Genomic DNA, 14020 nt, shown 5'->3' with positions numbered 1-14020 from the left:
GCCTGGGGGATAGAGTGAGACTCTGTCTCCAAAAAAAAAAAAAAAAAAGAAAAAGAAAAGAAAAGAAAAAACAGCACTGGAAGGCTGGGTGCAGTGGCTTTTGCTTGTAATCCCAGCACTTTGGGAGGCCAAGGTGGGAGGTTCGCTTGAGCGCAGGAGTTAGAGACCAGCCTGGGAAATGTAGTGAGGCCACATCTCTACCAAAAAATTTAAAAATTAGCTGAGCATGGTGGTACATGCCTGTAGTCCTAGCTACTCAGGAGGCTGAGATGGGCAGATTGCTCAAGCCCAGGTGGCAGAGGTTGCGGTGAGCTGAGATCATGCCTCTGCATTCCCGCCTGCATGGCAGAGTGATGCTTTGTCTTAAAAAACCAGAGCACTGGACATTTACATCAGAGACGCAGTTTCTGGGACCTTTACTCTTAACTTGTGATCTTTTACAAGTTTCTTAGTTTTTCCATCTTGAAAATTGAGGGTTTTGGACTAAATGATAATTGTAATTATTATTATTATTTAACATAAACTCAAGATTTTATTGTCTTTATAATAAAAGAAAAGATGACACTTAGAACTGGATTACTTGGCTCTTTCTCTTCTTATCTCCTCCCAGTTCAAAATGCTTGCATCTTTTAATAGCCAGCATTCTCTTAGATCTGCAGTTGGGCTCAATGCACTCAAGCCTTAGCACAATCTTCTTTGTAGTTTTAGCCTTCTTCTGGAAAATCAGCTTAGTTTGCCCACCATAGCCGCTCTGCTTCCTGTCATAACACCACTTCCCATGGGCATACAGAGAATCCTTGCCCTTCTTGTACTGTGTCACTTCGTGGGGTTGGTGCTTGCCACACTTATTACAGAAAATCCTGTGGGTTTTAGGAATGTTCACCATGTTTGCGTGAGTGCTGTTGCCATGGAAGGTAATTGTAATTCTTTCTGTAACTGTGCTTCTTAACAAACAAAAACTTTAACCTTGGCTGGGCCAAGGGGTTTGGAGTTTGATCAAGATGGTGAAACCCCATCTCTACTACAAATACAAAAATTAGGCCGGGCATGGTGGCTCATGCCTGTAATTGCAACACTTTGGGAAGCTGAGGCAGGCAGATCACCTGAGGTCAGAAGTTTGAAACCAGCCTGGCCAACACATGGCAAAACCCACCTCTACTAAAAATATAAAAATTAGCTGGGCGTGGTGGTGGGCGTCTGTAATCCCAGCTACTCGGGAGGCTGAAGCGGGAAAATCGCTTGAACCTGGGAGGTGGAGGTTGCAGTGAGCCGAGATCACGCCATTGCACTCCAGCCTGGGTGACAGAGGGAGACTCCATCTCAAAAAACAACAACAACAAAAAACTAGCCGGGCATGGTGGTGTGTGCTTGTAGTCCCAGCTAATTAGAAGGCTGAGGCCGGAGAATTGCTTGAACCCAGGAAGTGGAGGTTGCAGTGAGCCGAGATTGTGCCACTGCACTCCAGTCTGTGTGACAGAATGAGACTCCATCTCAAAAAACAAAACAAAAAAACCCCTAAACCTTAATTAAGCGACTTTTCACTTACAATGGCTGTGACTTTTTCTGAGTCTTACTGACCCTTTGTAAAACAGGATTTCCTGCTTTTGTTCTACCATTTCTACTTTTTTCTGTCTTAGTGTGAGTATATTTTCTACATTGTCTCTTTAGCAGTTACTCCAAATTGCATCTGAATTATATTAAATTGAAGCAGTGTTCTTTGCCTTATGCCTACCATTTACCCAATATGTTTTATTGGTTTCTACAAAGGTAACAATGCCAGTTCTCCATTAATTTTTAATGAGCAGCAAAATCATATGAATATTCTAAAAACCATATGTAACTAACAGTATTCAAAATATATGATGACTACACATTGCCAAAATTGCCCGTCACTACATGTCATCCCCTGTGAAGAGTAGAAACGGGTGTTTGTTGGATGCCGACTTTAGTTGCACTTGCCTGAAACAGGCACCCGTCATGTACCTGGGGATATGCTGGTTACCCTTTTCTTCCTTTCAGAGAGTTATACCAAGAGATAAGAAACAATTAGCACTCCCTAATTTATGTATGTGATTGATGCTGTCCAGTGTGTTGGGAGTCATCTCTGGCTTGTTTTTCTTCTCCTGGACAAATGTGTTAACAGTAAGTTCTCCTGCTGTTTGCAGGAACCTGTGATGCATTATCTCCATTTAAGAGAGGAAGAGGCAGACAAAGCCCATGGGAAGTTTATGGGCTTTAGAATTAGACAGACTTGGGGTTGCATTCTGGCTTCATGACATACTGAATTTGGGCAAGTAATTTAATCTCTTCAGTTTCTTCTGTGAAATGAGTACAGTATCATCTGCCTTGCAGGGATATGTGAGAGGAGTATCCGTATTATCAAAGGTGCCTAGCAGTATCTGGCACCTGGTAGATAAGTCTACAAGCTTCTCAGTGTCTGAAGCTCCTTCTGCAGAACCTGAAACATACTGTATTTTCAGTGAACATTCAGCATGACACAGCACCTCTACTGTGATCAACAGAAGTGTATTGAATTAATGGTAAACAGTAAATGTTAATTTATTAATTGCTTGTTGAAAAATGTAAAACAAAGTTTTTCGTATCTGCTGCATTTTCAAAATTTCAATTATAATTATTCTTTAAGTACTACTCTGCAAATAGACTAGTAGAATTGTTAAGCATTAGGTAATTATTCCACAGTGGGGCAGAGAGAATGTAAATGTAATAGATTGAAATATGTTTTAAAAGCTTATTGGTTCCAACAAAATATACTCCCATATTTTACATACAACATAAATGTTACATATAATATGGTACCTGTATGCATGGGTGGCTAAATTCCACATACCAGATGATAAAGATTCTGTAATTCTAGTACCTTCAGCTCTTCAGCTTTACCCAAGGGATTTGCCCTTATTGCCAGTAATATTATTAATATTTGGTTCATTCTCAGGTTTTATTTCAGAATTATGCCTGTGATTATTGAGCATCTGCTATTTGGCATTCTTTTTTTTTCCAAGTAAAACTGTATCCAGCTTTAGTAGAGATACTTTCCATAAACAATCATGGTATTTCAGGCAGGACATGAGCAGACAATCATTAACAGTATACAACAACTTTCTTTCCCCCCCACCCTATCTCTCTCTCTCTCTCTCTCTCTCTTTTTTTTTTTTTTTTTAGCTATGTTGTTAGCACACAGAACACTTCATTGTTGTTTTTGGGGGGAAGGGCCATATGTCACTGATGGAATGTCTCCGAAGCTGGACGAATGTGGGGAAAACACCTTTCCCTTCTAGTTTTGAGAGAGTTCCTCTTGGCTCCCGGGAGGAGGGATTCCCTGACTTTAACACACATGGCCACCTTGGCACGTAAAACCTTGTGGAATGGAAAACATTTGTTTTTATGTCCTCTTCTCCCTTTCCATCTTTCAGCAGAGACTTAACTCCCTTAAACCCAGACATCTGTTGGGACCTGATCCCCAGTCATTAGTTACCAGTGTGTAAGGCAATCTGGACTCTCCAGTGATGCCACTGAGATGGCATCCGTCAAAAGAGCATTGGTTCTTCAGATAAATTCTGCTATTTTCATTTCACTTCCTGAAAGTCAGGGTCAGCTGGTGAAAAGTTGTTAAACAATATGCTAAATGTGAAATGTCAACCCTCACTCTAAACTTTCCCTGTTCACAGCATCAGATGAAGACTTTGTTGGGTTTTAGAGTGGCTTTCTGATTTTTGGTCGTCTACTGAAGAAGGGAGTTTGAAAGTTGTGGCCGGGCACAGTGGCTCACGCCTGTAATCCCAGAAATTTGGTAGGCTGAGGCAGGTGGATCACCTGAAGTCAGGAGTTCGAGACCATCCTGGCTAACATAGTGAAACCCCATTTCTACTAAAAATACAAAAAATTAGCCGGGTGTGATGTTACGCACCTGTAATCCCAGCTACTTGGGAGGCTGAGGCAGGAGAATTGCTTGAACCTGGGAGGCGGAGGTTGCAGTGAGCTGAGATTGTACCATTGCACTCCAGCTTGGGCAACAAGAGTAAAACTCTACCAAAAAAAAAAAAAAAAAAAAATGTGGCCAGGCACAGTGGCTCACACCTGTAATCTCAGCACTTTGGGAGGCTGAGGCAGGTGGATCACCCAAGGTCAGGAGTTCGAGACAAGCCTGACCAACATGGTGAAACCCCATCTCTACTAAAAATACAAAAATTAGCCGGGCGTGGTGGTGCCTGCCTGTAATCCCAGCTACTCAGGAGACTGAGGTTGCAGTGAACTAAGATCACACCACTGCACTCTAGCCTGGGCGACAGAGTGAGAATTCATCTCCAAAAAAAAAAAAAAAAAAAAAAGTAAAACAAAATTCTGCATTTTTATAAACTTGATAAAAAATAGTATTTCAAACTGTACAGTCACCAGAAGTACACAGTTATAAAAAATGCACACACTTCACTTGGCATCTCCAACACTTTCAGCTTTCAGTGCCCCGTCTGTTTTGGCATCTCCATTTTCTGCAAGGTTATTCCCCTCCTTGCCAGCATCAGCTTTTCCCTTTTTCCCTTTGGGTACCTTCTCTCCCTTCTTTGCAGGGGTCTTTTCAGCTTGGGCTCTGGCTTTGGAGGAGCAGGTTTAGCAGACAACCTCATGGATCTTCTCTGTGGTTCATTCTTCACCTTGGCTTTATCTCCTTCGGCATCCCCTTCACCCTTTCTCTTGGGCATGGTGGTGGCGACGGTGGTGGGAGGTAAGCGCCTGGCACAGGGTGCAGTGGCATGCAGGCTTTGGTTGGTCTGGGGTTCGTTCTCGCCTCTTCTTCTTCATACTGCTCTCTATTTGGCATTCTTTTGTATGCGCAGAATACGTGATGACCAACAAATGGTTCTAGACAGATGATTTGTAAGTTTTAGACCTAGATCCCAACTGAGGCCTTGTGTCCATGGGATCCCATTCCTCATTGGTTTTTCTGTTAGAGCCATCTTTAGTAATTCACATGCTATTATGCAGAGTTAGAAAATGCATTATTTGCAATAGTGGGTTTTCTCCCACATTTTAAAATGGTCTCAGCCACAGAAAACTAGTAAAGGCCCTTGCTACTGCATATCTGTTAAGTAGATAGTTTGTTTTCAGGCATATAGCTTATTTTGAGTTAACATTACTTATGTTTTAAAATTGAAGAAGTAAAAATGTTATATTTGTTTGCAGTATTTCTGTATTTGAGGAAGTTGTAGTCATAACTTGATTTATGGGACTTCCTTCTGTGTTCATTTTTAAGCTAGCTATAAAATGGTGACAAATGTTGACCATGATGTATATACTACTTAATGCCTTCTTTGTTTAAAATGGCTGTGCAAATATTTTTCTTAGGCTTCTAAAAATATAAATATTTAAATGATTTGGGTAAATATATGAGATGCAGCATGATCTTTTAATATAGTAGAGTTTTCCTGCAATATTATGATCCATGGTTTTAATTACTAAGTGCATTGCAGTAAATTTGCTAGGCCTTCACTTCCTAACTGGTCCTATTCTCAAAATTTGTGGAACAGGCTGGACGCAGTGGCCTGTAATCCCAACACTTTGGGTGGCTGAGGGAAGCAAATCACTTGAGCTTAGGAGTTCAAGACTAGCCTGGCCAACATGGTAAAACCTTGGCTCTACTAAAACAAACAAACAAACAAAAATTAGCCGGGCATATGGTGATGTGCGCCTGTAGACCCAGCTACTCAGGAGGCTGAGGCTAGAGAATTACTTGAACCTGGGAGGTGAGGTTGCAGTGAGCCGAGATTGTGCCTCTGCACTCCAGCCTAGGCGACAGAGCGAGACTCCGTCTCAAGGAAAAAAAAAAACTCAGAAAAATATTCATGAAACAAATTTTGAATTTATTGACAGCTGAATAATGAATTCAGGGTTCAGAATGATATTGCACTCTCCTTTTCTGGATGTTTGCAAAATAGCAGCCATTTGTTGAATACCCTATGTGGCAGGCGGTTTAATGGATTATGTTTAACACTTTAAAAAATACTTCTGCAGAGTATTTTTTATAGGTGAGTAATCTGAGTCTCAAAAAAGGTTAAATAACTTTTCCATGGTCATAGATGGGAGAATAGCAGAGCTGGGTTTGAACCCAGAGCTGTGAATTTCCAAAGTCCCTTCTCTTAGAGTGCTTGCCAAACACATTTAGTTATTATGTATTTTAATAATTATGTGTGTGTTTTAGTAATTACTTTTAGACTATTTTATAAACCCCTTGAGCTCACTTAAACAACTGTGCTACATTTATTTTGAATAATTTTCTTGTTTGGGAGTTTTGAAAAAATGATAGTATGGGCTGGGTGCAGTGGCTCACGCCTGTTATCTCAGCACTTTGGGAGGCTGATGTGGGCGGGTCACTTGAGGCCAGGAGTTTGAGACCATTCTGGTAAACCTGGCAAAACCCTATCCCTACTAAAAACACAAAAATAGCCAGGCATGGTGTAGCATTCCTGTAGTCCCAGCTAGTCAGGTGGCCGAGGTATGAGAATTGCTTGAACCCAGGAGGCAGAGGTTGCAGTGAGCTGAGATTACACCACTGCCCTCCAGCCTGGGTGACAGAGTGAGACTGTTTCAAAAAAAAAAAAAAAAAAGAAAAAAAAAGGATTTCCATGTTATTTTTACATACTTAGTTTATACAGTTGATTTATTTTCTTCTTTCCCAAATTAATTTCTACAAGAATGTTGGTTCATGCCAAGGGTTTCTTTATTCAGTATCTGCTATTGAATATGTGACTGTTTTTCTGTATTAAGGCAGCGTGATTACCCAACAGAATCTCTTACCCTTCCTCAAATGTAAATTCTGCCTGTTCAGCAGCAGCAGAAGCTCTGCATTGTTTTCTGTTGGAAGTGTGAGCTGAAGGGGACAGACATTCCTACTGCTTAGCGGGTACACTAAGCTGTGATCTGCCCTTGTTGTATTACCAACGGCACAATATTTTTATGTTGCAGATGGCCGAGAGCTAGCAAGGAGAACTCAGGACCATGATGGCTCAGTTTCCCACAGCTATGAATGGTAAGCAGCTTTGTGCTTGTGGCAAGATGAGGTTATGATTTTTTTTTTTTTTTTGGTAGAGGTTTAAAATATTCATGTAGATAATTTTCCTTAAGCTTATAAATACAAAACTTGAAGTATTCTTGTTGAAAATATTTTGGAACACTGCATATATCTTCTGTAAGAATATTATGTCGTAAATCCCATGACTGTATTCTGGAATGTGTGTTTGCCATTGAGCAGTTAGGAATAACCAAAAGGTGTATTGTGTTTGATGCATAAAACTGGATGACAAAAAGCAGAGTGCTATAAGGTGAATATTAAAGGTATTTTGATGGCATAAGATGATCGTAAACCGATGAAGCCAATAAAGATTAACTTAGTAATATTTATGTAAGATTATGTTTTCCCTTTAGATAAGATTACGTATGCCTGCATACATAATTGTTTAATATGAAACATTTTAAAAGAAAGTGCTGGCTGGGTGCAGTGGCTCATGCCTCTAATTCCATTACTTTGTGAGGCTGAGGCAGGCAGATCACTTGAGGTCAGGAGTTCAAGACCAGCCTGGTCAACATGGTGAAACCCCATCTCTACTGAAAATACAAAAACTAGCCGAGCGTGGTCATGGGCACCTGTAATCCCAGCTACTTGGGAGGTTGAGGCAGGAGAATCACTTGAACTACCTGGGAGGTGGCGGTTGCAGTGAGCCTGGGAAAGAGTGAGACTCCATCTCAAAAACAAAAAAAAGAAAAGGAAAAAGAAAATGCTTACGTAATTTCGATAATGAAAAATGTTTAAAGTTTTGTTCTGATTGTAGCTTTAATTCTTTCCCCAAATACTAATTAACTACCCTTAATAGGTATTGTTACTGTGTTTGTCATTTATAATTAATTGAAAAAAATGCATTATATTTTTAAATCGCTAAAGAAATCTAGATACTGAGTTCTTAATTTTATGGTAAATTGTATTAGCTAATTGTAGATAAGTATCAGGAAATAGAGAATAAACTCAATAATTCTTTATTATTTAAATTGAAAACAGTAATATTAAAGCATTAAAAAAAAGGAGGGAAGAATCACCATTCCACCATCTTCATGAAGCCGTTCTCTTTTGATATTACCATCTAGTGTTAATCAGTTGTTTTTTAAACTTGTTTTCAGACATAGGACCAAATCATTACATTAATAACAAAAATACATGTTGTATATCTAAAGTTTTATACCTCAGGATTTAGGAAAATCTTGGAGAAGTGAATTATTTGTATAAGTGAAAATACATGTTGTATATCTAAAGTTTTATGCCTCAGGATTTAGGAAAATCTTGGAGAAGTGAATTATTTGTATAAAAGGTAGAATCAAATTCTAATGCGTGATAAGATCCTGTGTCATTTAAGGATAGACTTGAAGTAAAAATTTTATTGTTTCGTGTTTTACCTTTTCAACCTATTATTTAAGGATTAATGTGAGTATTGCTCCTATTGGGAAAATGGTGTGGGATTATAAAGATTAATGCCGCAGACAATTTTTAATAATTAAATAATTTTTCCATAATGAGTGATATATGTGTAAAGTTTAAAAGTAGGGCAGTAATTGTAGTAGTAACATGCTCTACTCAAGTTTGAGCATTTTTATGTCCCATACAAAGGAATTTGCACTAAACAGTTGAATTGTAAACTTCAGGCAACATATTAATCAGGTTTATAAGCAAAATGAACATAAAGCGGTACAGTCCCGGTCCTTCTTTATTCTGCTTCTTCCATTCCATAAACATTTATATATCTACTTTGCAGTTCATTGCATTATACAAAATATAACATTGAGAACAAGTGAAATATTCAATAACAAAAGAATGATTATGTGAATAATCATCTAAAATATTGGAAAATGTGTTTAGAAGTGCTATATAGACATACAGATAATAATTTTTTTTAAACTTCTGAAGAATTAATTGCATGTGTAGACTGTGTTACCTTCCTACTTAGAAGATTGACGATAACTTAGACATATTTAATTTAAGTTCAATTCAGGGTTTAAGATGTTACTGGAGAGCAGCATTCATGTATAGTACAAAACTTTGCTCCTCTAGTAATCCTGACATAGATTGTTAAATTTTTTTGATGCCCATTGCTATTGGGAGTTGTAAGTATGCCTGTGTGTGAATGTATATGTGTGTGTGTGTATGTGTGTATGTATAGATGTGTGTGTGTGTGTAAAAACAGAGATGAGACTACTTACTGGATGAGATCTAGCCTATAGTAGATGTTCTGTTAATGTGAACTTTTTTTTTCTTCACTGACTATAAGAACTTGTTTGAAAGAGCCAGCAGGTGAGATGAGAATAAGCAACAGAAATGTTTATCAAAATCCCATATTTTCAATATCAGTTATGAGTTGGGGGAAGTGGATAGAATTTTAATGTATTTCTAACATGATTATTAGATACTGTAAGAGTTTGTTAGCTTTTTAGGGATATATTAGACATCAACCCCCAAACTTAGATTTTTCTGCCTCTTCAGTAAGGCTTACAGATAAATATAGACTAGGATTGGGAGATTTTTACTTGAAGTTCAAAGTAACAAACTTTTGCCTTGTCAAAGCGTTCTGTTAGTTGATATATCTAAATAAGAAAGCCAGGATTGAATTAACTATTTTAAAATTGGCTTTGATTACATGTATTGCCCAGTTTTCTGATTTCAGTGTTTGGTTTTTTGAGACAGGGTCTCCACTCTGTTGCCTAGGTTGGAGTGTAGTGGTATGAACACAGCTCACTGCAGCCCTGACTTGCTAGATTCAAGCAATCCTCCTGCCTCTGCCTCCTGAGTAGCTGGGACCACAGGCGTGAGCCACCACACCCAGCTAATTTTTAAATTTTTTGTAGAGGTGGGAGTCTCACTATGTTGCCCAAGCTGGTCTTGAACTCTTGAGCTCAAGTAGTCCTCCCACCTTAGCCTCCCAAAGTGCTTGGATTACAGGCATGAGCTATCACACCTGACCAGTGTTATCTTTTTGTTCCTAGAAAATTCTTGGTGCATTAATACTTTATGTTTTAATATGATTAAGTTTTTAAAAGGTTATTTGAACACTACTAAAAAATTATTCCTTGTTAAAATGCCTTAGAACATTTTTATTCTCTTGGTTACATTAATCATGATAATATGTAACCATGATTGTTGTGTGTGATTTTCTTGGCTGGTGGAGTCTCTTTAAAATATTAGAGTCTGTGAGTTCCTTTAAGGTGTTTTTTTTTGTTTGTTTTTGTTTTTTGAGACAGGGTCTTGCTCTGTCAACCCACCCTGGAGTACAGTGGCATGAACATTGCTCGCTGCAATCTCAACCTCCCAGGCTCAAGCAATTCCTTCTGTCTCAGTCTCCAGAGTAACTGGGACTACAGACATGTGCCACCATTACCATCTACTTAAAAAAAATTTTTTTAGACATGGGGTCTCACTGTGTTGGCCAGGGTGGTCTCAACTCCTGGGCTCAAGTGATCCCCTGCCTCAGCCTTCCGAAGCACCCAACCCAATGGTTCATTTTATTCATCTTCGTACCCCATAAATGTTTACTGAATGAATGAATATGAAGGTGTCAAGATTACTGATTGGAGACATGAGGAACTAAGCAGTAAACATAAACAGATGGGTTGAGTTAGCCCTTGTGAAAACACGTAGCCAAGGAAATGTGAGGAGATAGTAATATATATAAGACAGCATCATATTGTGATGAGCACTGGTGATGCAGCAGAACTCTGTTTTGTCTTAAGACAGCAGTGGAGTCTATCACTGCCTGGGGATATATACCCGTGTATGTTAGGGCGGCTTTTAAGCCTTCCTAACCAAACTCTTCAGACTTAAAATAGTCTTAAGGTTTCTAACTAAAGAGCCTTAGTTTCAGGCTATTCCCTGAGAAAGATTTGAATGCTCTGACTTCTTTTTAATTATATTGTTCCCTGGGATTGGGTTGAATAAGGAAACTAATTTATGGAGCACTCTTCATATGGCAGGCATGTATTAGATGCTTTATATTTTTGTTTTAGTTTATTTTAAAGTTGGGTTTATTGGGGGTATAATTCACCCTTTTAAAGTAATACAGTTTGATGAGTTTCTATAACTGTGTTGTCATATAAATTAGGATATAAAACATTTGCATCACCTAAAAAGTTCTCTGTAGCCTTATACCTCCACCTTTAGCCACGTATGATTGGCAACCACTAATCAGATTTCTGTCCTTACAGTTCTGCCTTTTCCTGAATGTCATATAAATGGAATACATAATATGTAGCCTTTGGTGTCTGGCTTCTGTCACTTAGCAAAATATCTTTGTGATTCATTCATAATGTTGCATGCATTTCTTCTGTTTACTGCTGAGTAGTATTCCATTGTATAAATGTGTACCACAATTTATCCGTTCAGCCATTCAGGTGCAGAACATTTGGGTTATTTCCAGGTTTTAGTGATTATGACTAAATCTGCTATAACCATCAGAGAACAGGTTTTTATGTGGAAATAGGTCTTTATTTCTCTTGGGTATTTACCCGAGAGTCTTTTGTTAATACTCAAGAGTCTATTGTTGGGTCATGTGGAAATATATATTTAACTTCACAAGAAATTGCCAAACTGTTTTCCAAAGCGACTGTCACATTTGCTTTCCCACCAGCATATATGAGTTGCAGTTGTTTGGCATCTTTATCAGCACTCTGTATTTTTTTAAAATTTGTTTTTAAATTTTCAGACATGCTAATAGACATGTAATGATACCTTTTTGTGGCTTTAATTTACATTTCCCTGATGATAGTGATATTGAGCATCTTGTCACATGCTTATTTGCCATCTGTTTATCTTTGATGTGTCTGTTCAAATCTTTTGTTCCTTTTTTTTGGAGGAGGGATTATTTTCTAATTTTTGAGTTGGATAGTTCTATATATATGCTGACCTATATTTATTGAATATGTTTTGCAAATGTTTTCTCTCAGTCTGGTAGTTTGTCTTTTCCTTAAGAGCCTCCTTTAACAGAGTGGACATTTTAGATTTTTATGAAGTCCAGTTTGTCAAAATGTTTTAATGATTTTTGCCTTTTGTGTTCCAAAAAGTCATTGCATAATCCAAAATCACAAACATTTTCTTCCAGAAGTTTTATATCTAGTTATGTGATTCACTGAGAGTTAATTCATGTAAATGCTGGAAGGTTGAGATTCTTTTGTTGTTTTTTTCATATGGATATCCAGTTCTTTCAGCACCATTTTCTGAAAGGACTGTTTTCTACCTTGGATTATCTTCTCATCTTGTTGGAAATCAATGGACAATATATTTGTGAGTGTATTTCTTTTTAATTACCAACAAGACAGATAGTTTAAGACTCTTAATTAAGCCTGAGTAGACTCTAGTCTTGCCTTCAACACTTACCAATTTTATTACCTTGGGCAAATTATTTAGTATCTCTGTACCACTGTTTCCTTCTCTGAAAAACAGTGATAGCATTAGTTACTTCATGGGATTCTTATGAGACTTACTTGAAGCAGTACATGTAAAGCTCTTAGAAAAGTACCTGACACGCGGTGAGTTTCAGTAAGTGTTAGTTATAACGGAGGTATATTACATGTAATCTTTACAACAGGCCTGTGGAGTTATGTAATATTCCTAGTTTATAGAGGTGGCATCTGAATTACAAAGAACATGAGCATCTTATCCATATATGTTGGGACATAGTATAGTGCAGAGTTCAGCATGCAGGCTCTGGAGTCAGGCTACCCAGGTTCTAATCTCAGCTCTGTCACTTACTGTATGACCTTGAGCAAGTTACTTTATCACCATGGGTTTTCGGTTTCCTTACCTATAAAATGAGAATAATAATAGTACTTTAATGTATAGGTTAATGCTGGGGGCTTAGTGAGTTACTGCATATAAAGTCCCTGACAGTAGTCAGGGTTCAATAAAGGTGAGCTGCTTCCATCTTTGTCATCCTTTGTTGTTGTCATTTTTGTTGTTTTTAAAATCAGCATCATCATTTTTCTGAAGTCATATAATAGAAAATCAGTTCTGTGGCTACACTACTTGCCTTCCTAGTGACAGGAATCCTGACAGGTTTATTTTATTTTCTGATAAACTGGTAAACCAAGTAGGATTTTTACTACATATGTGGTATTTCTTTATTTAGAAAGTGTGTAGGTTTAGCTATTTTAGGTCCTTAGTTCTTCAGTACATCTGTTTCTTTATTTTTAACTATAATCTTAAAACTTCTCTTAAAGAGAGGATATTTATAGATTTTTTAATCCAGTCACTTAGGACTAAGAATAATTTGTTGAATCCATATTAGTGTTAAAAATTATAGTGAGCACCTACTTTTCAGTGATATACATTCCTAGGAAATTGTAAGGCAGATTTTTATACAATACAAGCAGGAATTATGTATGAGTTTATATACCTAAACATATTTGGTTCCTTATTGGCAGAAATGGAATAAATTGAAAAGATAGTCAGAAGTATAGATGGTGATTAGTCGTGTTGGATGTGCAGAACTTTACAGAAACCGCCAGAGAGCTGGTATAACCACATGGGAAGAGTGGACAACAAAAAGCTAATCCCAAGCTCAGGAAGAAACCCCTGTATTTGCAATGCAGACATCCTCAAAGAGAGTCTGGAACAAAAGCTACCAATCCTTTTCTTTAGAAGATGTACAGAAACATGAGAAACTCATGGAGAATTGTCTCCCAAGAGTTTCTCTCCCTTGTTTCTCCATTGTCTTGACTTCTAGCAAATTTTCTCATGAGTACACATACAACTAAGTTGACCACTCTGATTAATCTGACAAAACAGGGGCTGGGACTAGGTCTGATTTATTTTATGCAGCATTTGATTAAGACTGATCAACAGGACTCCAAGCAGCAGGTTGGTCTCAGCCTGCAATGTTCTCAGCTGTGCTCTGCAGGGTCCCAGCTAAACAAATCCTATAAATAATCAATGTCTCCCTTAGAAAGCCAGATGGCTTTCTCCTTAAAAAACAATGTG

At 38.0% G+C, this 14020-nt stretch overlaps 2 protein-coding genes across 8 annotated transcripts in view; one reads left to right on the top strand and one right to left on the bottom strand.

Annotated features, from left to right (window-relative positions):
- Positions 1-14020, top strand: part of LOC105479823 (intersectin 2) — a 156993-nt gene that overhangs the window by 25641 nt on the left and 117332 nt on the right. For all 7 annotated transcript variants that reach the window (XR_011611551.1, XM_011738143.3, XM_011738146.2 and 4 more), the window contains exon 2: positions 6976-7039. Coding sequence is in view for 6 of the 7 variants with exons in the window: in XM_011738143.3 (XP_011736445.1) it covers positions 7009-7039 (31 nt within the window). In the remaining variant the exon portion in view is untranslated. The remainder of the gene's footprint in view (positions 1-6975; positions 7040-14020) is intronic.
- Positions 557-886, bottom strand: LOC105479822 (large ribosomal subunit protein eL42-like). The gene has a single exon (XM_011738139.3). The coding sequence runs from the start codon at positions 884-886 to the stop codon at positions 566-568; it is 321 nt and encodes a 106-aa protein (XP_011736441.1). The 3' UTR covers positions 557-565.

This window comes from Macaca nemestrina, chromosome 13 (genome assembly GCF_043159975.1).
Source record: "Macaca nemestrina isolate mMacNem1 chromosome 13, mMacNem.hap1, whole genome shotgun sequence".
Classification (NCBI taxonomy): Eukaryota; Metazoa; Chordata; class Mammalia; order Primates; family Cercopithecidae; genus Macaca; species Macaca nemestrina.
Note: the sequence above shows the minus strand (reverse complement) of the source record. Positions and strands in the feature narration are given on the sequence as shown.

Bases quoted from the DNA above. Each gene is read 5' to 3' on its own strand.
- LOC105479822 (XM_011738139.3), bottom strand. From the start codon at position 886: ATGGTGAACATTCCTAAAACCCACAGGATTTTCTGTAATAAGTGTGGC.